Source organism: Lolium rigidum, chromosome 6, assembly GCF_022539505.1.
Source record: "Lolium rigidum isolate FL_2022 chromosome 6, APGP_CSIRO_Lrig_0.1, whole genome shotgun sequence".
NCBI classification, from domain to species: domain Eukaryota; kingdom Viridiplantae; phylum Streptophyta; class Magnoliopsida; order Poales; family Poaceae; genus Lolium; species Lolium rigidum.
This window is the reverse complement of record NC_061513.1, coordinates 259,210,242-259,234,020: the sequence shown is the minus strand read 5'-3', so window position 1 is coordinate 259,234,020 and position 23,779 is coordinate 259,210,242. Positions and strand designations below refer to the sequence as shown.

Below are 23,779 nucleotides of genomic sequence, written 5' to 3'. Positions count from 1 at the left end.
TCTTGTAAATAAACAAGTTCATGAAGAGCAAAGTAACAAGCATAGGAAGATAAAACAAGTGTAGCTTCAAAAATTTCAGCACATAGAGAGGTATTTTAGTAACATGAAAATTTCTACAACCATATTTTCCTCTCTCATAATAACTTTCAGTAGCATCATGAGCAAACTCAACAATATAACTATCACATAAAGCATTCTTATCATGAGTCTCATGCATAAAATTATTACTCTCCACATAAGCATAATCAATTTTATTAGTTGTAGTGGGAGCAAATTCAACAAAGTAGCTATCATTATTATTCTTATCAAGTGTAGGAGGCATAGCATAGTCACAACAAAATTTACTCTCCATAGTAGGTGGCACCAAAAGACCACTATCATTATAATCATCATAAATAGGAGGCAAAGTATCATCAAAGAAAATTTTCTCCTCAATGCTTGGGGGACTAAAAAGATCATGAAAACCAGCTTCCCCAAGCTTAGAACTTTCTATATCATTATCAACAATGGTGTTCAAAGCGTTCATACTAATATTACTACCGAGCATGCAAATAAGGTTCCATAGGTTTTTTAATTTTCGCATCAAACCATCCATGTCTTAAATCAGGAAATAGAATAAGAAGCTCATTGTCGTCCATTATGCCAAACTAGTGTAAACAAGAAACAAAAAGATGCAATTGCAGGATCTAAAGGAAATAGCTTCGAGTACTTACAACGGCGAAAATAGCTTAGTAGCCGAGATCCGGAGTGTGAGTACCTTTTACCTTTCCTCCCCGACAACGGCGCCGGAAAATAGCTTGATGTCTACGGGAGCTTCTATTCTTGTAGACAGTGTTGGGCCTCCAAGAGCGAGAGGTTTGTAGAACGAGCAGCAAGTTTCCCTTAAGTGGATCACCCAAGGTTTATCGAACTCAGGGAGGAAGAGGTCAAAGATATCCCTCTCATGCAACCCTGCAATCACAAAGCAAGAAGTCTCTTGTGTCCCCAACACACCTAATAGGTGCACTAGTTCGGCGAAGAGATAGTGAAATACAGGTGGTATAAATAAGCAGTAGCAACGCAGCAGTAGTAACGCAGTAAAACAGTAAACAAGCAGCGATAGCAGTATTTAGGAACAAGGCCTAGGGATTAGACTTTCACTAGTGGACACTCTCAACTTTGATCACATAACAGAATAGATAAATGCATACTCTACACTCTCTTGTTGGATGATGAACACATTGCGTAGGATTACACGAACCCTCAATGCCGGAGTTAACAAGCTCCACAATTCAATGTTCATATTTAAATAACCTTAGAGTGCATGAAAGATCAACACGACTAAACCAAGTACTAACATAGCATGCACACTCGTCACCTTCACACCATGTAGGAGGAATAGATCACATCAATACCATCATAGCAATAGTTAACTTCATAATCTACAAGAGATCATAATCATAGCCTACGCCAAGTACTAACACGGATGCACACACTCGTCACCATTACACCGTGCAGGAGGAATAAACTACTTTAATAACATCACTAGAGTAGCACATAGATAAATTGTGATACAAAACACATTGCAATCATAAAGAGATATAAATAAGCACTTCACTACGCCATTCATAACAGTGAATAAGTATTCTGTGAAATATAGCCTAAGAGACCCACACGGTGCACACACTGTCACCTTTACACACGTGGGACAAGGAGTCTCCGAAGATCACATAAGTAAAACCCACTTGACTAGCATAATGACATCTAGATTACAAGCATCATCATATGAATCTCAATCATGTAAGGCAGCTCATGAGATTATTGTATTGAAGCACATAGGAGAGAGATTAACCACATAGCTACCGGTACAGCCCCGAGGCTCGATGGAGAACTACTCCTCCTCATGGGAGACAACAACGTTGATGAAGATGGCGGTGGTGTCGATGGAGGAGCCTTCCAGGGGCACTTCCCCGTCCCGGCGGCGTGCGGAACGGAGACTCCTGTCCCCGGATCTTGGCTTCGCGATGGCGGCGGCTCTGGAAGGTTTCTCGTACCGTGGTTTTTTGTATCGAGGTTTTAGGTCTGGGACCTTTATATAGGCGAAGAGGCGGCGTCAGAAGGTCGAAGGGGCGACGACACCATAGGGGGGCGCGGCCAAGGCCTGGGCCGCGCCACCCTGTCGTCTGGGGCCCACAGGGCCCTCCTCTGGCGGCTCTCGGGTGTTCTGGATGCTTCCGGGCAAAATAGGAACTCGGGCGTTGATTTCGTCCAATTCCGAGAATATTTCGTTACTAGGATTTCGAAACCAAAAACAGCAGAAAACGGAACTGGCACTTCGGCATCTTGTTAATAGGTTAGTTCCAGAAAATGCACGAATATGACATAAAATGTGCATATAACATGTAGATATCATCAATAATGTGGCATGGAACATAAGAAATTATCGATACGTCGGAGACGTATCAACGCCGCCGCCGTCAACCCCATCTTGGGGGGTTCTGAAGATCGCCTCCGGCACCCTGCCGGAGAGGGGAATCATCACCGGAGGGCTCTACATCACCATGCCCGCCTCCGGACTGATGCGTGAGTAGTTCATCCTTGGACTATGAGTCCATAGCAGTAGCTAGATGGTTGTATTCTCCTATTGTGCCATCATGTTTAGATCTTGTGAGCTGCCTATCATGATCAAGATCATCTATTTGTAATGCTACATGTTGTGTTTGTTGGGATCCGATGAATATGGAATACTATGTCAAGTTGATTATCAATCTATCATATATGTGTTGTTTATGATCTTGCATGCTCTCCGTTGCTAGTAGAGGCTCTGGCCAAGTTGATACTTGTAACTCCAGGAGGGAGTATTTATGCTAGATAGTGGGTTCATGTCTCCATTGAATATGGGGGAGTGACAACAACCCCTAAAGTTATGGATGTGTTGTTGCCACTAGGGATAAAACATCAATGCTTTGTCTAAGGATATTTGTATTGTTTACATTACGCACAGTACTTAATGCAATTGTCTGTTGTTTGCAACTTAATACTGGAAGGGGTGCGGATGCTAACCCGAAGGTGGACTTTTTAGGCATAGATGCATGCTGGATAGCGGTCTATGTTCTTTGTCGTAATGCCCTAAGTAAATCTCATAGTAGTCATCATGATATGTATGTGCATTGTTATACCCTCTCTATTTGTCAATTGCCCAACTGTAATTTGTTCACCCAACATGTTATTTATCTTATTGGAGAGACACCACTAGTGAACTGTGGACCCCGGTCCATTCTTTTGCATCTGAAATACAACCTACTGCAATCATTGTTCTCTATTGTTCTTTGCAAGCAAACATCATTCTCCTCACCATACGTTTAATCCTTTGTTTACAGCAAGCCGGTGAGATTGACAACCTCACTGTTAAGTTGGGGCAAAGTATTTTGATTGTGTTGTGCAGGTTCCACGTTGGCGCCGGAATCCCTGGTGTTGCACCGCACTACACTCCTTCACCAACAACCTTCACGTGGCCTTCATCTCCTACTGGTTCGATAACCTTGGTTTCTTACTGAGGGAAAACTCGCTGTTTTACGCATGACACCTTCCTCTTGGGGTTCCCAACGGACGTGTGCTTCACGCGTTATCAAGCAACTTTTTCTGGCGCCGTTGCCGGGGTGGAATCAACACTCCATCAAGCCCCATCACGCGCCATCAAGGACTCTCCGCCCGATGGCCCCTACTTCTTCTTCCCTCCATGAGGATCCCTCCTATGGAGTATCGTCGAATAGGCAACGACAACCATAGAGAACCAAATTGACCAAGTGAATCGTAGATTCACAAATGATCCACAACAATAAATTAATCGCAGTTTTTATCAAACCACCCTCATTTATGAAGCAAAGTAAGGAAACTAGACAACAACAATAAACTAAAAAGTAATCCATGTCAAGATCAAACTCATTGGAGTAAAGCAAAAGGAAAACAGAGCAATGGAAAGTAACCTTGAGACTAACAGTCAAGACTAGTTGCAATAATCATAGGTTTCCATTCAAGATAAATAGTAAAAAAGTATAATGGCAGCAATACATAAATAGACAGTAATTGTATTTACACATCAAACAAAATAGGCTAGCCAGTGAAGCAAGTAATCAACCGAGCCAATCTACGCTTACTAATACGGAGAGGGTTCCGAATGATAAAGACCAATCCAAAATGATAAAGATCAATCAAAAAATTCTATGTTTCGTAAGGGGATACATACATAAATGGTGGAAACTTGAACCAAAGGAGGACCACATGGAAGCAACATAGTCACAATATGCATGCAGTGAGGTGTCAAGGCCAGAACAACAGTTAAAATGGTATAACGAGAAACAGTCGATAGCTGAACCAAAATAAGTACAATTTTCACCTATTACTTGTCAACCAAGGCAACCGGAGCACCAGAACCACTATTGGTTTACTCAAGAACACATCTCTAAATCTAGAGATTATTTCCCAAACACAGCTAGACCAAACAACCAACCAACATGGTTACATGGATCATAGCAGGTAAAGCGGCTAGGAGGAGCAGGCTATCCACAAGAAGCAGGTTTACTAGAGCCACAAGACTTGAGATTCTCTAAAAAAAAAAGGCATGTTGAACTCAATCTAATAGGAATAAAGGCCATGATGTTGATCAAATGGATCACACACCATGAAATAGAGGCATAGTACTTTTCCAACCTATCTGGTGGTTGGAGAGGTATTTTGTTAGCATCATTTGATCATAAGAATCAAAAGCAAAGCAATGCAATGCAAATAAAATCACCTACTAAAATTATTTAGTAAAGCACTAAAAGCTTGTAGCACATTATTCAAAGGCATCACAAGCAACGAAGCACCAAATATAAGAAAGGCACGACAAAAATATAAGCTAAGTTAAGTTTATCACCTTATAAATCATCAACAAGTTATTTCTTATCAACATGATTAAGCAAAGTTGTGTAAATATTTTATAGAGGCCTTGTAGAGTTGCTAATATTTGACAAAAGAATTTGCACCTAGTGAGAAAACCTCACTAGCACAAACACAAGTAAAAGGGGCACATGACAGTGAGCTAAGCAAGCTCAACATTTAAGGAAGTAATAGCACAGTAGGGCAAATCAAGATTTACAGTGACTGTGCATTCGAAGCTGTTGATCTGAACAGATAGGCAAAGGAAAGCTGGATAAAAGCATCACTAAATCAATTATGCAGCACTTCGGAGATGGAGATATACTAGATAGACAAGAGTTATCATATGAGCTTTAACCAGATGAATCAATGAAGCATATGATCAGCACCAAGAGCATAGAAGGAAATTAAAGCTAAGTAGGGAGCTCAGCATATAAGCATGAGTTAACTAACGAAACTGAAGAATTCACACTTGATGTAATGAACACATGGGGCCACTTGAGCACGTCATCAGTTCATCAAATGGAGGCACTAGGATAAATTAAGCAGAGAGGTAACACAAACCAATCAAAGAGACAAGGACAAGCATAAAATATAAGTTGTTGGTGCACATAGGTGAACCCTAGCTTACATGTTTTGTGATTGACAAATTAAATGCTAATTTTATTCTGCATTTGTTTAAGCCCATCTCGTAAAAGTTTTAAACCGCCTATTCACCATCGCCCCCTCTAGGTGGCATGTTTCTGTGTGTAATGTGGTTCTCCTCTTGTGTTGTTATATCTTAATTCCCATACTTTTTTTATAACTAGATCTTAATTTTCATACTTGGTAATTAACTACATATAGGGACTTTCATCATCAGGTTTTATTGTCATATATACAGATAATTGGGAGCATGGGCCTCAAAGACGACCATCTTGTTTTCGCTTTGGGGCCCATGGAGCCCCATAGAGTATGAGTTTATCAATGGCCCATAAAACAAACCATATCCCCACTCTCATTCCTATATAGTACAGGGAACACTGCCCCATGGCCACACTACCAATTGCCGCAATCTCCTCTTCCTCCTCTGATCCCTAGATCTCAGGCACTCATCTATCATCTTCAAACCGCACATATGTGTGGATATCCTCTCCTCTTAGTAGTATAGATATGCCCAAGCGGGCACTGGGAGGTCCCTAACACCCGATTTGCTAAAGATGCACAAGATACCTCCACCTCTCAGGTACATGTTCGTTAACCATCGTGTTTTTTGTTTCTTCTTTCATGTTTTAATCGCGCTTGTCTTTCTTTTAGATCCACCTAAACAAAGTTGGCACACCAAACCCCATAGCAAGTACAGTAGACCAAACCCCTGCATGAAGGACGACAAACCAAAGCCTGCACAAAGGACATCGGGTGGGTCATCGGTGAGATCATCAACTCATGTCAAGTTGAGAATGGCGGGCATAACTGCCTCACCGGGAAAAGCGGGCAGGTCGTCGGCCAGGTCATCAACGCATGGCAAGTTAAAGCTGGCAAGAAATAGAATAGGAACTAATATATATTCTAAAGAGGTTGTAGAAGATAGATAAGTTGATGCAGAAACATTCAGTTTAGTTTCATGTTTCAGTAGCTTAGCTACCCTATATTAAAGATTAACAGCATTTGGAGTGTATTGTAATGATTTTTGTGTAAATAAAATATATTTTCTTATCTAAATGACATGGAAATCAGGCGTGTGCCTCGGTGTTTAAAACCTCCTAGGTCGGCATGTGTTGTTATGTTATAGTGATCCATATCCATTGTAGAAAGTTAAAGAAGGGAGAATAAAAACACGTGGAAGATCGTTTTGCGATTAAGCCTAGTAGTTGGATAGGTAAGACTGATAATTATGTTATATTTTCTACAATTGCCTAATGGGTACGGAACAGATCAGATTTCTACAGGTCTTGCTTCTTTGGGCAAAGTGATGGCCACACAAAAAAGTACGTACATACTAAGTGAAACATCATTTATCGTTCTAAAGAGCAAGGAGGTTTGGGTATTTAAGTATTAGAGTTAAAATATAAATGCTCTCCAGGGCGACGCTAGGGGCTCCAAACCCTAGCGCCGCCAGCGCTTCCCCCGCGTCCTCTCTCCCTCCGATGCTGCCGTCGGTGCTATCCACGGTGGTGGCGGGACCCAGCACCAGGGGTGATGGAGGTAGCGACCGACGGTGGCGGTTGGGGTGGCGGCCACTGGCTTCGACGGGCTCTGCCTCTAGGGTGGCGACCCTGGACGAGCGGCGGCAGCTCCTCCTCCATGGCCTCCGGCAATGGATGGTGGCGTCGGTTGTTGGATGTTGTGCCCGCCGAGATCCATCGTTGGCTTCTGTTGGCGGCACGAGGAAGGGGCAGCGATTTGCGGGGCGAGGATGGTGTGGTTGCGGCGGCCATTGTCCACCGAGTCCTCATTCATCGTCGTTGGCCAGCGGAGCGGCGTGGGGGCATGTTCATCTGCTTCGGGTTTGAAGATGGTGGTTCTAGGGTTCTTCTTGTGCGAGGATGAAGACCTAACGGATGCCGGTCCTTTTTCATATAGCCGGAGTGTTGAGTTCCAGAAGGCTCCATCGGCGAATGGAACATCGCATCTTTTGCCTGGAGTTTGCTGAGTCGGGTGGCATTCGGTCGCGCCCACCCATGCTTTTATTCCGACCGTTTGGTTCTGGAGGGAGCGGCGCGAAGTTCTTTTCTGTGTTGACACCAAGTGACATTGGATCCATGGTGAAAGTCAGAAGAAGAAAATATCATGAAGGCCGGATGGGAGGACTAGCTAAGGGAGGTTCAAGTCTCCTCGTTGTTGAGTGGCTTGCTTGGTGTTCCGGGCTTCACAACAGTGGTATGAAAGTGGGGGCGACATCACATGTGAAGTTTAGAGTCTTACCTTTCAGGGTGAAGAGCGGGGACTGTCCAGGGTGAAAACCTAAGATTGTTGGTCGGGCGACGACGGTGTTGGAGCACTGTTTCCTTCTTGGAGACGCCGCTTTTGGAGAGTCTGTATTTCAGGTGTTATCTTGGTGGTGGATGTATTGCTGTTGTTAGGTCTAGGATACTGTAGCCAGACTTTTGTTTCTTAGTTTTCTTTTCTCTTTTTTTAGTTGTGTACATCCGTACTAACATTAGGGTGTTAGGTTATTGCAGAGGCTGGATGTAATTGATATCTATTTTAATATTAATATATTCTCTTTATCGAAAAACATCTCGTACAAAGCAAACACATGCGCTCGAAATCTCTATCTCAACTTACTACACAAGTACACAACCAACCGACTCACCTTTTTTTGGAAAGATCTAATAAAAGTAAAGGAAGATTTATCTAGAGATGCAAGTGGGATCCCGGCAAAACCTCACTTCTAGTTCATTTCGTGATGTTTTGTTCTAAAGTTTGTCCCGAATTTTAAACTAGAAAATACAAAATAAACTATAGGCGTGACGATGGTGATATCTCACTTGACACCTTAGACCACATACGAGGCCCGCCAAAATTGTCACACGACCTCGTTCAAGCGAGGGTGGAGGTGTCACATGCTTCAGTACTCGCCAACGATAATTGCATGCTGCAATTAGTTGCCCATTAAGTAAATCACGTGTAAACAACGCTGTATTTCCAGTTTCAGTTATGAGTGGATAATGACGAGGAACCTGCCTGCCCTGCAAAACCATGTACCGCTATGCTGGCAACATTTACTAGAACGGCAACGACACGATCCGGCCACCTTTGTACACAGATCCATGGCGCTGCTGCAGGTACACGTGCTCACTATGTTGCTAGCCTACACATAATACGCCACACGCGAGGACCAGCTGGTTGGATGTACATGGTCCCAAGCATGGCCACGTAATTCGTGGCATTACCGGCCATGATATCCATGATCCATGATTATACCGTACCGGACATCGCTCGCGTCTGGGTAAAGAGGCCAGATTTTCTTCGAGATCGACGCGTGCAACGCGATTTCTTCGGGAGCTGTTAGCCGTGCCGGCCGGACTCCCGTGTGCCAACGCCGAGAACTACCGGACGATCGGTCACGCGCATCGCCCGCCCGGGAAACGAGGACAATGCTCTTTCCAGGCAACGGAAACGGATCACACACAATAGCCTGGCCAGCTCCCGTGTGGGCAACCACACGTACGTCCTAGCCGTGATTATACCGTACAAACATATTTCAAAATTTTAGAAACGAAATAAATTGTGGATGTAGTCAACCACAAACATGCAAAATATTCTTTGAAAAATGCAAAATCTCAATGATAAATACTTTATATTCTATGTAAGACAAAAAAAAGACAAAATTGTGAATTCATTTTTTTTAAATAGTGCACATTCTAAAACTATAAGTTTCCTTATATATTTTTTTCGTTTTTTCTAGCCCTAATTATACAGATTTTCTTTGAGATATTGCATACTTGTAGGATACATCATTAATTAAATCCACATTTTTAGATTTTTTTAAATTGTAAATATTATTTTCATTTGAAAATGAAGGGCTCCTAGAGCTCGGCCTCCATTTATCAATTCTTTTAATAAGGTAATATGCATGTTATTCACGATCGTAGCAAGAGCTAAGAGAAAATCTAACATGGTCCCCTGAAAACAACCTCCAACAAAGTTTTTCAGTCAAGACCGGAAAATCCACTCGAAGAGGGGGATCCTCCCAAGCCCTACTTGGCCCATCTCCTTCCTCCATGACCTCCCAACGCTACCATACACCTTCCTCCCGCTTGCTCCCACACATATGCCTACCTCCCACCACCCGACCCTCTCCTTGGTGTCGAGCCACATATGTCCCCCTCCTATGCTTCTTGACCTCCCCGAATCCTTCGGCTACCCCACACGTCTCATGGGGCTCCCCTACTCTACGAGGCGACTGGCTAAGAGCTCTTATGAGGTGTTCTTTTTCCCCTTTTTCTTTTGAATCAAATTTGACATTTAATTTGTATGAACAATGTATGTTGTATGTCGATGAATGTGTAGGTTGTGCAGTTCTTAAAGTGAAATTTATGAAAATAATTTTTTTGTAATTTCATGCAATAGTATATTGTAAAGATGGTAATGCACTACAAGAAATTTGTTAACTAGTCACCCTTCATACTGGTTTCCATTTTTTGACCTTTTTGTGACCAAAAACAGTTGGCCACCAATCACTAGGAAGACTACAACAACCTTTTATTTTGAAATGGTCATAGACTATTATGACCAAAAGTTTAGTCACTGGCGATTTACCTTGTCCACGTCAATTCAAACATGGTAAATCCTACGTGGAAAATTTGTGACCAAATCAAATGATCTTAAATTAAAGTCAGCTCTATCCATCTGTAGGGTCTACATGGGAAAGCCCAACAGTTCCGACCTTTTATTTTTTAAGATTTGGCTTTACAATCCATTCATTTAGTGGGCCAATCCCGAAACTTTAGCCCATATATTTTTGGGTCATCACATTTTCTTGGGCCTAACATTTTTGTTTTTTCGTTTTTTACTTACAACATCTCCCACATGTCAGATGGTTCCTAGTTATAAATGTTGATTTCCTAGTGGTCCCACATGGCAGGTACAATTTTCTCATGGGTCCTACTCGTCAAAATTCGATTTCTAGGACTAATCGTCATATTTCAATTTCCCATATATCAATGTTGTTAAGTTTTACTGTAGTTTCCATGATTTGAAAGTAAATAACCAATAATTCAAATGTACAAAGAAAACATAAAAATAAATTTGAATAATAACAAATCAATGTATATTACATTCATTCGAGGGCTCCTGTCAATCACGGTACTGTTGCAACCTCTAAATATCTCTAAAAATACATTATATTTGTTGTGTGGCGCTACGGGCTTCTTCGAACTTCAGCCTTGAGTTCACATGGAAGAGGAACAACAATCCATATCTGGTAACAACAAAAGAATAAAGTACGAAAAGAACAATACAAGTACTCGAGAGTAAGATCTATGAGGAACAAAGTTCACAAAAATGAGTGGTGTATATGTTCATAATATATCCATAGTCCAAAGTTTTACCGAAATCACTTAAGAAAAAAAGATAGAAAAAATGAAGACTAAGGTTTTAGCTAAAGAGCATCAGCTGGCCTGAGTAAGATTGACAACAGAAAAATGAAGAGAGCACAAATGAAAACTTGAAAAGTTTAATCAAGATAAACTATTCTAGTTGGAATAATATACAATAACTGGTGAACGGCTCAATGTATGGGTTCATCTGTCAGTGGTAAGTCAAACCTAGCGCTATCTAGACACGTGAGAGGTAGTTGACACATGGACAACACGCATGCGAAACTACTGAGGTGGCCACCTATTCATTTCAGGTCATCAAAATCAGCAGTAACGACCATTTAAATTGTTCGTAATCGGTTAAATTTAAGGCTGTAAATTGTATCATCTATTTTATGACCATTTGTGTAATAAAATTACAACAATACTGACTAAAATGATTGTAATGATTTAGAGTTTGGACCCTTCCAAGCTGCTTATGATTGTTTGTTGCTAAATGATCATACATTTATGAACAATTCACTCACTCTCACTATAAAAAGGTCACTAGTTAACACATTTCTTGTAGTGATGTTCGACTATCTGACCACATTGAGCAATGTTGAGGAGGATTCTAGAGATAATGATTACTACATTTCATCTACTCTATTTTTAACATTGAGCAAAAGATGGGCAGAAGGAAGCTGAAAGGATCACGTGCGAATAGAGGGGGTCGAATGTGTGCTACCAAATTTTAAGTTCCTTCTCAACTTAAGGCTTTGACAAGAATATAGATTGTCTAGATATGCAACAATATGGACAATCCTATATGGAAAGATACAAGCAAGCAAGTAAATAACAAGATACAAGAAATTAAGGACGGTAAAGAATAGAGGTAACATGTAAAGCACAAGGAGACACAAGGGTTAATTCCCATAGTTTCTTCCTTTTTAGGGAAAGTATGTCTAAGTTGAAGGGGTGTGGTGACACGAAGGCCAATCAACACCACAAAGATCTCACCCTATTCTCCAGTGAGCATTCCACAGAGGTGAACTCACGCTCCACTACACGATGACATTTAAGGTGGAAACCAAAACCTTTACACAAGGTCGAGGCAATCTCCATAACTCAATTGGAGGCTCCCAACAAAGACCACAAAACTTTACAACCAAGCTCAAGCTTCAGGGAGACCTCTTCCATCTAGGGCACCAAGGCACCCAAGAGTGAAAAGATAGACAATGAATTCAGATGGAGTTTAGTAGGATTATATATCAGGGGCTTTTCCCTCACCTCTCAAAGATTCAAGGTGTTTGGGTCGCTAGGGAGAAAGATTTACAAGCTTTGGGTGGTGTATTATTGGAGGAGGGAGGTAGGCAAGGTAGTCAGAATCCCGATCCTACTACCGAAATCCTATGATTTGACGATCTTACATCACCGTATCGATCCAAATTCCACTATGAATCCCAATCACGTAGAATCCATGTTGAGTCCCGATCCAAATCATAGAATCCTTTAGAATAATGTAGAATCTCGATTCCTTTTGTGGATTTTTCCGATTCTACTAACTCATTATTTTCCCATCCGCAAAACCATACAAGGATACTACTTAAACATCTCTAGCCCTTTTCACTTGATTTACTACCTTTTATTTACCTACCAAATCTCAAATGATCTATTGCTAGAACATTATTGCTAGAAACTTTATGTATTATAATTTTTTATCTCCATTATACTATTACACAAACTTTCTGTGTGATATAAAGATCTTCTCTGAGTAAGTATGTTAGGATCCCAAATTCCACGATTCGATACTACGACTCGATTCTGCCTGACGAAAATCAATCCGAATCCGAATCCCAACTCTGACTACCTTGGAGGTAGGTAGGTTGTCCAATTCGAAATGGGGAAGAAGGAGAATGTTAGTTATAGGTGGAGGCAACTACTAGCCATTAGGAGGCAAAACAAGATTTTTCTCGATGCCCAGACTGGCCGACCTGGCAAGAACACTCCATCTAGGATAGTCTGGCTGGTGGGTAATGTACCTGGCTAGCCTTGACCACTCCGACGGGTGTTCCATGGGAAGGCAGGGGTGGCAAACCCTAGTCAGAGGTAGCCCATACTGGGGTTGGACCTCTCTGGCTAGGCCAGACTGGTTAGCCTTGGTCGGACCACTCTGGTGGCAGGAAAGCGACCTTCCTAAAAAACATATTTCGCGACGCCCAACAACATGAAATCGCGTTAGACTTTTTGTGTGGTGGCAAAAAGAGTATATAAGATTTTTACCGATCATGAACCAGCATCCCAAAACCTTTATGCGACCTTCTTAATAGTACGGGAAACCTAGGTACAAACCCATAAGAAAAACATTGGGCTTCCTTCTTCATTTCTTCTCAACTTAGGAGATCCTCCATTCCATTTGCTATTTTAAGATCAGTCTATGGCACGCTGGCAAACAATTATTATCCAAGTGTTGTTATTAAATACCAAAACAAGATTAGGGGACAAAATGCCCTTTTATAAGTGTATGGATCAGTCTATTGAGTACATATAGTTTGAAGGGGCATGTTTGATGATAGTCAGCACTTTATGGATAATTAATTTGCAAGATCGTCCTATGTAACCATCAAAATACTTTCACGTGAGGTCCGTGAAAAGAGAGAGGAATGCGGTTGGGAGAGCATCCGGTGTTTTACAAGCTTGCTTTGCAAAGGTGAGAGTTCTTGCAAGATTTTGGAATAAAGAGATCCTAGACTGTACATAATGAAAACTTGTGTTGTCTGAACAACATGATCACTTAGAAGGAGTGAAGTGCCAAGGAAGGACGACAACCAAAAATGCAATCCACTTCCTTCACAAGAGTTCCTTCAGATACATCAATGTATTGAAAGTAGGCAGGCACATGAGCAACTTCGAGATGATCATGTGGACTATTTTATGGTGCTTAGTAGTTTGTTTATTTGCATCTTGCATGAACTATTTGTCTTGAACATCTTGTTGGTCATTTCCATTTTAACAATACCATAACATTAAGCAAGCTCTTAACGACTGCCTTCGAGCAGCCATCCAACATCAAGATCATTTTAATACGAGTGGAGACTTTTGTTTCACTAAACCACTGATATGGGGGGATCATGCGTAGTAGATCCAGGATTTAGTTATGGGAGGTGCATATATACTTCTCACACACATTTTGTTGGAAGGGCGGCAGATTTTGATGGGTTCTACAAAATTTAGGGAGCCACACGTACACTTTAGGACCTAAAGTACTAAACATGTGGCACCTCACAAGCTAAGGTACCATGAATGGCCAACCTAAATGCATTTTTATGCTTATAAAATACCACATCAGTTTCTAAAACAAGGCGTATAATTTTTTTCCCGAAGTCAAACCATGTAAAATATGATTAAATTTATAGAAAAAATTATCAACACCTATGACACTATATAGATATAGTATGAAAACATAGTTGTCGTGGTTTTAGTTCAGATTTCGGTATGTTTAAACTAAAACTATGACATTTATTATGGATCGGAGGTAATGCTACTTTACAAGAAAACGCCCCGCTGAAGCAGTCAATCACTCAATAACGGACCACCCATATAATTCAGTTGAGTCAGTTGGTTTTTGGGGACATGGTATTATTTCTCCACGTGTTCTCAACTAGTTTTCGTGATTGTGTATTTGTTATTGAGATGTTGGGCTAGATTAAACCAAGCATACACGAGTATACACGAATTAGTAAATTTCATTTTGCAGACTGTATGGACCACGTTGAGCAGGAAGGCCCGACGATCTGCTCTGATCGATCTAGGCATCTTGCCTTGCTAGCCAGGCAGTCAGATCTCTGTAGAAAGTAGTAAGCAGTTTATGTCTGCGGCCGATCGATAAAAGGATGAACCAACCAATCGATCAAATGGTTGGCATTTTGCCGGCATGTAAGACCATAATACTGGGTGTTTGCCCCGGATCGAACTCCATTCCACTCATTTTCCTGCAGACCACAGGTACAGCAACAGTCGCTTCTTTGTCCCCGTGGATTAGATTAGCCCACAATTCTCCTCAACATTTTAGTACTGCTCCTATATGAGGAAGTTAGTTGGGGATATTGGCAGTTGTTGACTCCCTTGCTGTCTTGGCTTTGCTGCATCTGCAGGCCACTGCCCTGGATCATAAAATCCTACCCAGAAATCTTAGCAACGCCACACACATGTTGCAGTCCATAATTCAGGGACTTCGAGGGTGGTGCTTTATGGGCATTGAATCGGAGCACTGCAAAGTCTGCAATTGCATCGCAAGGACAGGTTGCAGCTGCATTGCTTGTGCACCTGCTTTCTTCTGCACCCATTTAACCACGGTGGCAAGCTTTGCCTTGAATGCACCTGATCGACTCAACCAAAGAGGAGAAAAATAACTCTTGACTTGACTTGTCGTCCGTCGACTGCTTGCGGCCATTTGCTGGTGCTTACAACCATTGCATTGACCTCACAATTGCACTGGCTTTCATTGTGTGTAGTGATTTCATCACAAACCTAACCTATGAACTATTCAGGTAGCCAAAAAATGTAAGACTAACCGAAATGAATTGAACTAAATTTAGGTAGCCAAAGATTTTGCTCAAATGTTGGCAAGAAGAATGAGGTAAAGTGAGCAGGGTGACATATGTATGACCAAACTTCGGCAATGAAAATGTATATTTAGTAGGTTGATTTTGGACACCAACCAAACATAAGCTCAAAAGCCCCTTTCCTTTAGGTAATAATAATTCAGGCATATTGAAACTGGTGTGTGTGAATTGTGAGCATGGTGCATGGCTTTGCTCTCCTTTTCTCCCCTGCCAACGCATGGAGGTGTTTTTAGGACTATTCTTCTCTAGCACATCTGCGAGCAACCTGCTGATACTGCTACGTTTCCTCCCGGTCGTTCTCACGGCATTGATGCGCCGCTAGAGCACATCGCCCTCACGCCTCTTTCCACAAAAGCAGAGGAGAAAAGGATGGCTCTTAATTCCTCCTGAGAGATGGAAAAGAATATTTCTTTTTTTGGATCACAGAACGGTGTTAATGTCACGAGCATGCAGATGGCATATCACTGTGACCGCTCAGTGTAGCGTACGTCCGATGAAACGGACTGAGAGTGATTGGAGAAACTGGTAACCTAAGTAAGCTCTGATGCCTCAGCATCATGGGATCATGTTATAGAGAGGCAGCTGGATCTCCAACCACTGGGCAGTTAACAATCTCTGTAAGCCTTTTACAGGAGCTGGACTGGTGACATGAGTATTCAGCTTCACTAGTTTCATTCGTCAGTTATGTCAGCTGTAACAAAAACACGTGGGTGCTCACGATCTCGAGTTTGGAATCAGCCTGAAAAATCATATTAGTAAGTTTCAGAAAATTTTGAGATAAATCAAGCAGATAAATTATGCATACCAATTTTCAAGGGAAAATATTATGTATCTGGCTTCCACAAAAGAAGAGAAATTGAAAAACTTGCACTGTAAAATCCTTTAACTTGGATTGTTCATCTGCTACTTTATCTTTTTTACCTGTAACTTTTGAATTTAAGCTTGTAACTTGGTACGCACATACCTACATACATCCTCTACATGCAAAAATTGATTCCGTATTTTTCTTATTTTATTTAGTATCTGTTTCATTTTTACTATTCATGCACGTACCTATGTTCCAAATATTCCTTCTCAAGAAACAGCAGTTTTCAGTTTTTTTTTAAGAAAGGCAAAAGCTTTACTCAATTGTATTACTCCCTTCGTCTATAAAACGATGTCGAAGATTTGTTTAAATTTGAATGAATTTATACACCAAAGAGTGTCCAGATATATTTAAATTTAGAGAAATTTCCGACATCCTTTATGGACAGAGGTAGTAATTAAATTAAGGAGTTCTCAGTTTCGAAGCTCTGATGGAAGTAACTGCGAGGCAAACCAGCGCAGAAAAAGACGTTCGATCAAGCTCAGCAACATGTCACGGGATCATGCTATAGAGAGGCAACTGGATCTGCAACCACTGCTGACGAACAATCTGCGGGGCCTTTTTAGCAGGTTGGTGTACCTTGGGCGACCTACAATTAAAGCGGTGTGTCACGTTGATTATGCATGAATACGTTGTCTGAAGCATAAATATCTGGATGTGCACAATAACACGTGTACCTTTTCTCGAGAGCACAGTATTTTTTTAAAATTACAGTATATCCTTCTTATAAATCTTGATTATGTGTTGAGGTTCAGGTTCATGAGTACATTCAGGTTCAACGCCAGAAAGCATTTGGTTAGTCCGTCAGAAGTAGTGTGTCATGCCGATTCTGATGGATGAGCACAATAACATATACCTTCTCTACCGACAAGAGCAGAATGCAGTATTTAAATTACAACATAAGTTTCTTATAAATCTTGGTTATGCATTGAGATTCAGGTTCAAGACCAGAAAGCCCCTGGTTCGTTCATCAGTAGTGATGCTGCCATGTCGACTATAAGAAACAGCAGTTCTCAGTTTCCAAGAGCTTTGATGAAACTGCAACTAGCAAAGGGCACAGACAGCTCTCGCAAAAGAGTAAAAACACCTTATAATTCTTGTACTTTACTTGTATACAGTTACTAGGGATAAAGTAAAATTAAACAAGGGGTAAGGACCGGACCGAGAATTATGGAATGGGGCTGGATGGCTTTTATTCTACCCCAATTACCCACACTGACCAATTGCCATTTCCATTGGGCAGCTCCAGCATGGTGCGATTCTATATGACATAAAAACTACGAAGCATGGTCCTTTCAATCCCCTGAAGTAATCCCAGAAAAATTATATCGCCGAAAAATTGGACTTGTGCAGTTTGAATATAGAATGTATTTTTACTGTCTGGTGGGCTGTTACTGTACCATTCCATCGGTCACCAGTTGTTGCAAACCCCGCCTTAGCCTCTCGCCAGCGAGCTTCGTCTCTGCCTCCTTCAGCCCACCAAAGGAAACACGGATGAACCCAGGACCTCCGCTGGCGCTCCCAGGGATCACAGCGACCCCGTGCTTATTTGCGAGCCATCTGACAACTTCAAAATCATCTGAACAGTTGTCTGGTAGTTTAGCCCAGAGGTAGATGGCACCCTCCCCACCCCTGACAGCATCCTCACCAAGAGGAGACATTGCCTCCACAAGCAACTCGCGGTTTTTCACTAGATCTTTCACCCTTTCTCTGATCCACTCTGGGCCGGCCTCTAATGAGTAGAGCGCCAGGTGCTGCCCAATGATGGAAGCACATATAGGGATGTTGTCTTGCACTTTGAGGAGCTGCGCATGGAAACCATCGACTTCACTTGGATACGCAATCTGCAGCAGTCAAACTGATTAGCTCTTAAAAGACTAACTAATCATCTCCTTACTTCCATAGAGTGCACTCACTGGTCCAGAAGTATTTAGAGCAATATCAATTAAAGTGTATGGGGGAGATATATGAACCGAAAGGTTTCAGTAGTGAGCGTGAAACCAGCAATTGAAGCTTAAGCAAAAGATAGACAACGAGCATGACACACTTACATATCCTACCCGCCACCCCATCATTCCATAAGCCTTTGAGAATGAAAAAAGGTTGACAATGTGACTATCCTCTAAGCAGTAGTGCTCCATTCCATCATACATAAAGTATCTGAAAAACACCAAACAATTTTGCAACTCAGTTCAAGATCAAAGTCATACAAAAGCCAAACTGTAGATACGATAACTCAATTACGAGCATAATGCATAAAGAATTTAGAAGATCAGCCATTTTCTGTGCATTAATGAGTCCAACCATTGCAAGAGATAACATGTTTCGATTACATTATTTGCTATCGTTTTTAATTTCCATATTTGTATATCAGACGTTACAGGGTACAGATGTCAACCTCTTCAGTAAACGAAAATACAAATTTCAATCAGAAACGTTTTAATGTGCATGGAATACAAGCACTGTATAATATAACTTGTCCAAAAAAAAGGAGAGCAGAATTTTTCCATACGAAACGTTTTCTGTATATCAGAATATACAGAATACAGATGCCAACCTCTTATGCAATTAAAATATAATGGTGGTGTATTAACATATGGCAGTTCATGCATATTTTACTTGTTATCAGTTGAGGAGGAAGAATCTTTAACATCAACAGGGAAATGGCAAGCAAAACCAAGGATAATTTTCGTTAGTCAACTACTCAAGCCACTCAAGTAAAGCAATTGACATGATATGCAATGTAAAAAGGGACAGATGGATTGACAAGCACAGGGCTAAAAAAAGTTCATGTTCCTTCCAGTGCCACTTGGTGGTTACCATGCTGCTCGAAACTAAGTCTAATCTCGGATCACTTTCTGGAAGCTGAAAGATGAAGTCCTATATTAATCGCTCAATATTGTACTCAGGTTCAACCCCTCAAATTTTTGAATGCCACGCTGTAGGTTAACTTATTCTCCACTCCACCTTTAAGTGATTTACTGGGGCCTATTTCGGGTACTCCCATATTCGAGAGCGGTAAAAGAGACTTTCAAATGCTAGACAGGCTGAAATGGACCCACACCTAAAGTTGAGGACAAAAGCAGGAGTTTCCAAAGCTTATGAGCAGGAGAATATAATTAAATTTGACAAGCCATTGCACAAGATAGATTTCCCTTCTCTTAGCAGGTCCAGACTCTGTTGATCTGTTCTTCAACACTACAATTACCCAGAGATTTTACCAATAAAGTTTACAGTTAATTAGTCTGTGTATAAAATGCCATTTACAATCTGATTTTAATTTCTGGCGTATCCCAAAACGCCCTAATGCTTGGATGTATTCTATAACTCATCTCTGTATAAGCTATCAGCGGGATGCCATGTTGGAGTGAATTTCAACAAGCCGGTTATCAGTTGCTGATAATAACCTGTCTTCCTAAACTCTAACCATGATTTAAGGTTTTCGCCCCTGCCGTCGCCCGCGGGAGCGACGCGCAGGAGCCACCCACCTTGTATCGGTTCGGCCGTTGTGGCTTTATTTATAAAGCGGGGCGAAAGCCTATTTCGAGGAACCATGATTTAAGGTGACCATGTCCATGTGTGGTTCTTTGTTAGTTCCATGTCTGCACTTCCTTAAATAAAATGTGAGAGAGGATTGAAGACATTTAGAAGGAAAAAAAGGGAAATGGTCGCAAGTATAGCATTATGATAAGTACCGTATTAACTTACTCATAGGTATTGTCAACCACAAGCCATGAACCAGCACTCTTGCATAGGTCTGAAATTCTCTGAAATGATAATCCAATATTAGGAAATAGTCAACGCCAACTCCATGTGTAGGTGTGTGTGCGTGTACAAGAGAGGCCGGGTGAGCAAATGAGAGAGGAGGGACAGATGACCTGGAGCATTGGCTTTGGAACAAAAGATCCAGAGGGGTTTCCCGGATTTACAACAGTAACAAGTTTAGGGATAGGGCCATTTCCTTTCAGGACCTTCTCCAACCAATCTGCAATTTTAGGCATAATGTAAAATATGCTTCCAAAATGGGTTAATTTGCCAATTGACCTGTATAAAATTTCCTAGACCACATGTATAGGTCATAACAGAGGAAAGACATATGGATGGAATCATCACTTAATCTAACAAACTAAAGACATATTGACCTCGTATACTAAGCATGGAAATTTATTTTTGATTATGGATGTTAGTCATATTACCAACATCAGGATGAAGAGTCTTTGGATTGCTAGCACCAACTAATATGTCAGTGACACCTGTCATCTGGAATGACATGTAGGCATTGAAGTAGTATGGTGCAAACATGACAACAGAGTCCCCAGCATCACAAAGGGTGAGAACCAGGTTTACAAAGGCCTGCCAACATAAGTCGATGTAAGAGATCACTTCATTTGACAAACCTATTTGTGAACAAGATTTTGGTGTAGCAGTCATACAGGGAACTAAGTAAGAAGGTTTTTCACAGAACACAAAACACAGATAAATTGGGAGGATAACCTAGTCTGAAAGCTAAATAACGCAAAATGAGTAGAGGCACAATAAACTGAAAACTCATAATAACTCCCAAGCTCCAGGGACCTCTTAAAAGATCCAAGACAATCATAATGAAATCTCAAAAAAATCCGAATTAACTATAAATGTACATATATAGGTGTGATATATACATAGAAATTTTCATCAACATATCTTTTCACCTGTGATCTAAGACAAACATGTGGAGCAAAATAGATTATTATTTTTTGCCTCTGGAGCAAAAAAATTGTCTTCTTCGACAAAAATATCCTTTTGTGTGTATGCTACAATTTAATGTAATATTTAACAAAAAATTACAGATATGTAGGAGACATCTATATGTTCAATTTATTTTATTTTAAAATTTTATATTTTGATAAAATCTGGGCTCACTTTGCCCAGGAGCCAAAATGAGGCACTTCACAAAATAGCTGTAGTAAACCAGCTGAAAAGTATGTACCTGATTTGCGCCAGCGGTCACCATAACTGATGACTTGGTTAGCTTATTCTCTCTCTGAAGCTGCAAACAACTTTTAAATATCAGCAAAGGATATGCTAGTCATTCATAATTCCAAGAAAAAAATAAAGAGAAGTCAAGGATTGTGTTAATGTGATTCAAGTTAAATTATAGAAATGCTTCTAAATTTTCATATACAAAACTTATCCCAATAATCAACAACAATGAAATGAACTCTGAAGATATCTCCACAAAGGGAACAATTTGGCTAGTGGGTATCATAGAGGAACTCGGGATGAAGAGTGCCATGCTTTCGTTTGAAAAAGATAAAATGGTAGCATTGCATTCGAAGTCCATTTGATACTGTATAGACCTCAACTCCATGATTTAACGTATCATACTTTCATCTGGATCATCTATAATCAATTGATCTCTTTTGATTCACACAAATAGTCATCCTATACACAATACTTAGTGAGAGGATGTAGCTCACCCTCCAATCCGCTGTAATGAGAAGACAAACGTACATTTCGAAACCTGCTGCTTGATAAAGGCTAGACATAGCATCGGTTACATGCAATTCATTATATTACTCCCAGCACTACGATTAAACATCTCTAGTAAAAAATGGTCACATGCACATGGGTGGTGATGGCATTGTGGTAAGGCTTGCTAGCATGGCATCATGATCTAATGTAAGATATTCAACCCGAGATGAAAAGATGTACCTTCTCGAGAAGGGCTTCTCGAAGTTCGGGGAGGCCATCATCAGCGCCATATTTACTGCAAGATGGTTCCCGTACGATTTTTTCGACCTTGCTCAGAGCTGCCTCAGGAGGTTGCCAATAAACAACTCCCTGCATTCAAGATTTAGCATAAGCATCGTTTTAGGACATCCAACCTGGGGAACTCCTGAAAAGTATTTAGCATCTACTCCCTGCTCGATAGACAGCCAATCTATGGTTGTTAATATAGTAAGTTAATTCACATGTACCGCAGTCCTGAACTAAATTGCAGGTTGGACGAGTTAAAGATGCCAAATGGGGCAATTCTCAACAGAAATGACGACGAATTCACTTATCTTTGAAATGCAGAGAAATATTACTGCCACTAACATACAAACTCAATGAACAGGTCAAACCAAGAATCGCAGGCAGTCAGTTTTACCTGCGCAAGCGACATCACATCCGTGGCCCCTCGAAGCAGTTCTTGTATCTGGAAGACGGGGAAAGAAGGGCACCAGATTAGACCGGGAAATTAGGGAGAAGAGAAAGAGTCCGACGAGGTGGGAAGTGGGAACGGTAGCAGGGGCTGTATCACCTTGACCATGACCGGCGCCTCCGTCTCCAGGGCCCTCCTGGCCAGCTTCGCGATGCTGCCCATGTCTTCCTCCTCTCCTCCTCCAAGAACCTAGAACTGGAGAAGAGGGAGACAAATTTGAGGCGGAGATCCAAGAAGACCAGAGAACAGCGGGAGGGGTGAAGCCTAAATAATTCCCGGACAACAACCTCAGAAGGGAAGTCGCCAACTGATCCCGAGCTCACCAACCCTTGTCACTCACACGACCCCAGAGCCAAGAGAGAGCCCAAGACACGGGAAAAACTAGTGGAAGATTCGACGGGGAGTATACTATTTTCCGGTTCTTTTTCTCTGTCTCTTTCTCTGGGCTTTTTTGGCTTACGTTACAGGACGAGGACGTGGTGGGGCCGCTAATCTGGAGCGAGAGGATAAACATTGAGCTCTCTCACTACAAGGACTAAAATTATAGAGCAAATTATAGAGCTTTTTTTTTTTTCTAAAGAGCCTTAAAAAGACAGGAACTTGTGGACACAATTGTATTTTTAGCACCGGTTTTTATTTACTGTTTTGCTATCTTAGTTCTTAGTTGACTTCTAAACCATAAAATTGCATCGTGATACGTACTAGTATGAGTTGCAACTGAAATTTTTCTATCCAAAAATGGGTTAAAAGTTTAGAAAAAGTATCGTGTCAGATTGTCTTGTGATTTGTGCTAATTCTGAGTTGTTGCAACTATCCCGACCATTGAATTGCTTCCTAATTTGTGCTACATATGGCACCAGCAGCGGTGGCGTAGCTGTCCCATGTAAAAAAGTTATCAGAAGTAGTATGATTAATTTTATCTCTCCGATAAAAACTGCAACTTCACACAAAAAAAGGATCACACATATAGAGCAACGCATGCATGCTATGTAGTATCTCTTTCTTTCTCCAAAACCATGCCTATTCTTGGAGAGGAGGCTGCCTCCTCATCCAAGCCTACCAGTTGCAACTAACATTCGATGATATCATAAAATTAGCTCCATTGTCAGTTAAGTGAGAATGAGTCACAACTTTTTATATAATCTAATATCAAACTAATAAGAGGTCGGCCACCGGGCACCCGCTGCTTCAAGATCCCAGG

General features: G+C 41.2%; 1 protein-coding gene across 2 annotated transcripts; it reads right to left on the bottom strand.

Annotated features, from left to right (window-relative positions):
- Positions 1-17,466: 17,466 nt before the first annotated feature.
- Positions 17,467-22,990, bottom strand: LOC124661045 (aromatic aminotransferase ISS1-like). 2 transcript variants are annotated; one of them, XM_047198904.1, is made up of 10 exons: positions 22,866-22,990; positions 22,678-22,773; positions 22,525-22,572; positions 22,086-22,214; positions 21,361-21,420; positions 20,588-20,744; positions 20,270-20,376; positions 20,100-20,158; positions 18,443-18,551; positions 17,467-18,235 (listed from the first exon to the last, which is right to left on the bottom strand). In XM_047198904.1, the coding sequence occupies exons 2-10, from the start codon at positions 22,738-22,740 to the stop codon at positions 17,783-17,785; spliced, it is 1,185 nt and encodes a 394-aa protein (XP_047054860.1). In that variant the 5' UTR covers positions 22,741-22,773; positions 22,866-22,990; the 3' UTR covers positions 17,467-17,782. The 2 variants fall into 2 exon arrangements, with proteins under 2 accessions (XP_047054860.1, XP_047054861.1); XM_047198905.1 differs by having other exon boundaries at positions 22,678-22,767; positions 22,866-22,977.
- Between the last annotated feature and the right edge of the window lie 789 nt (positions 22,991-23,779).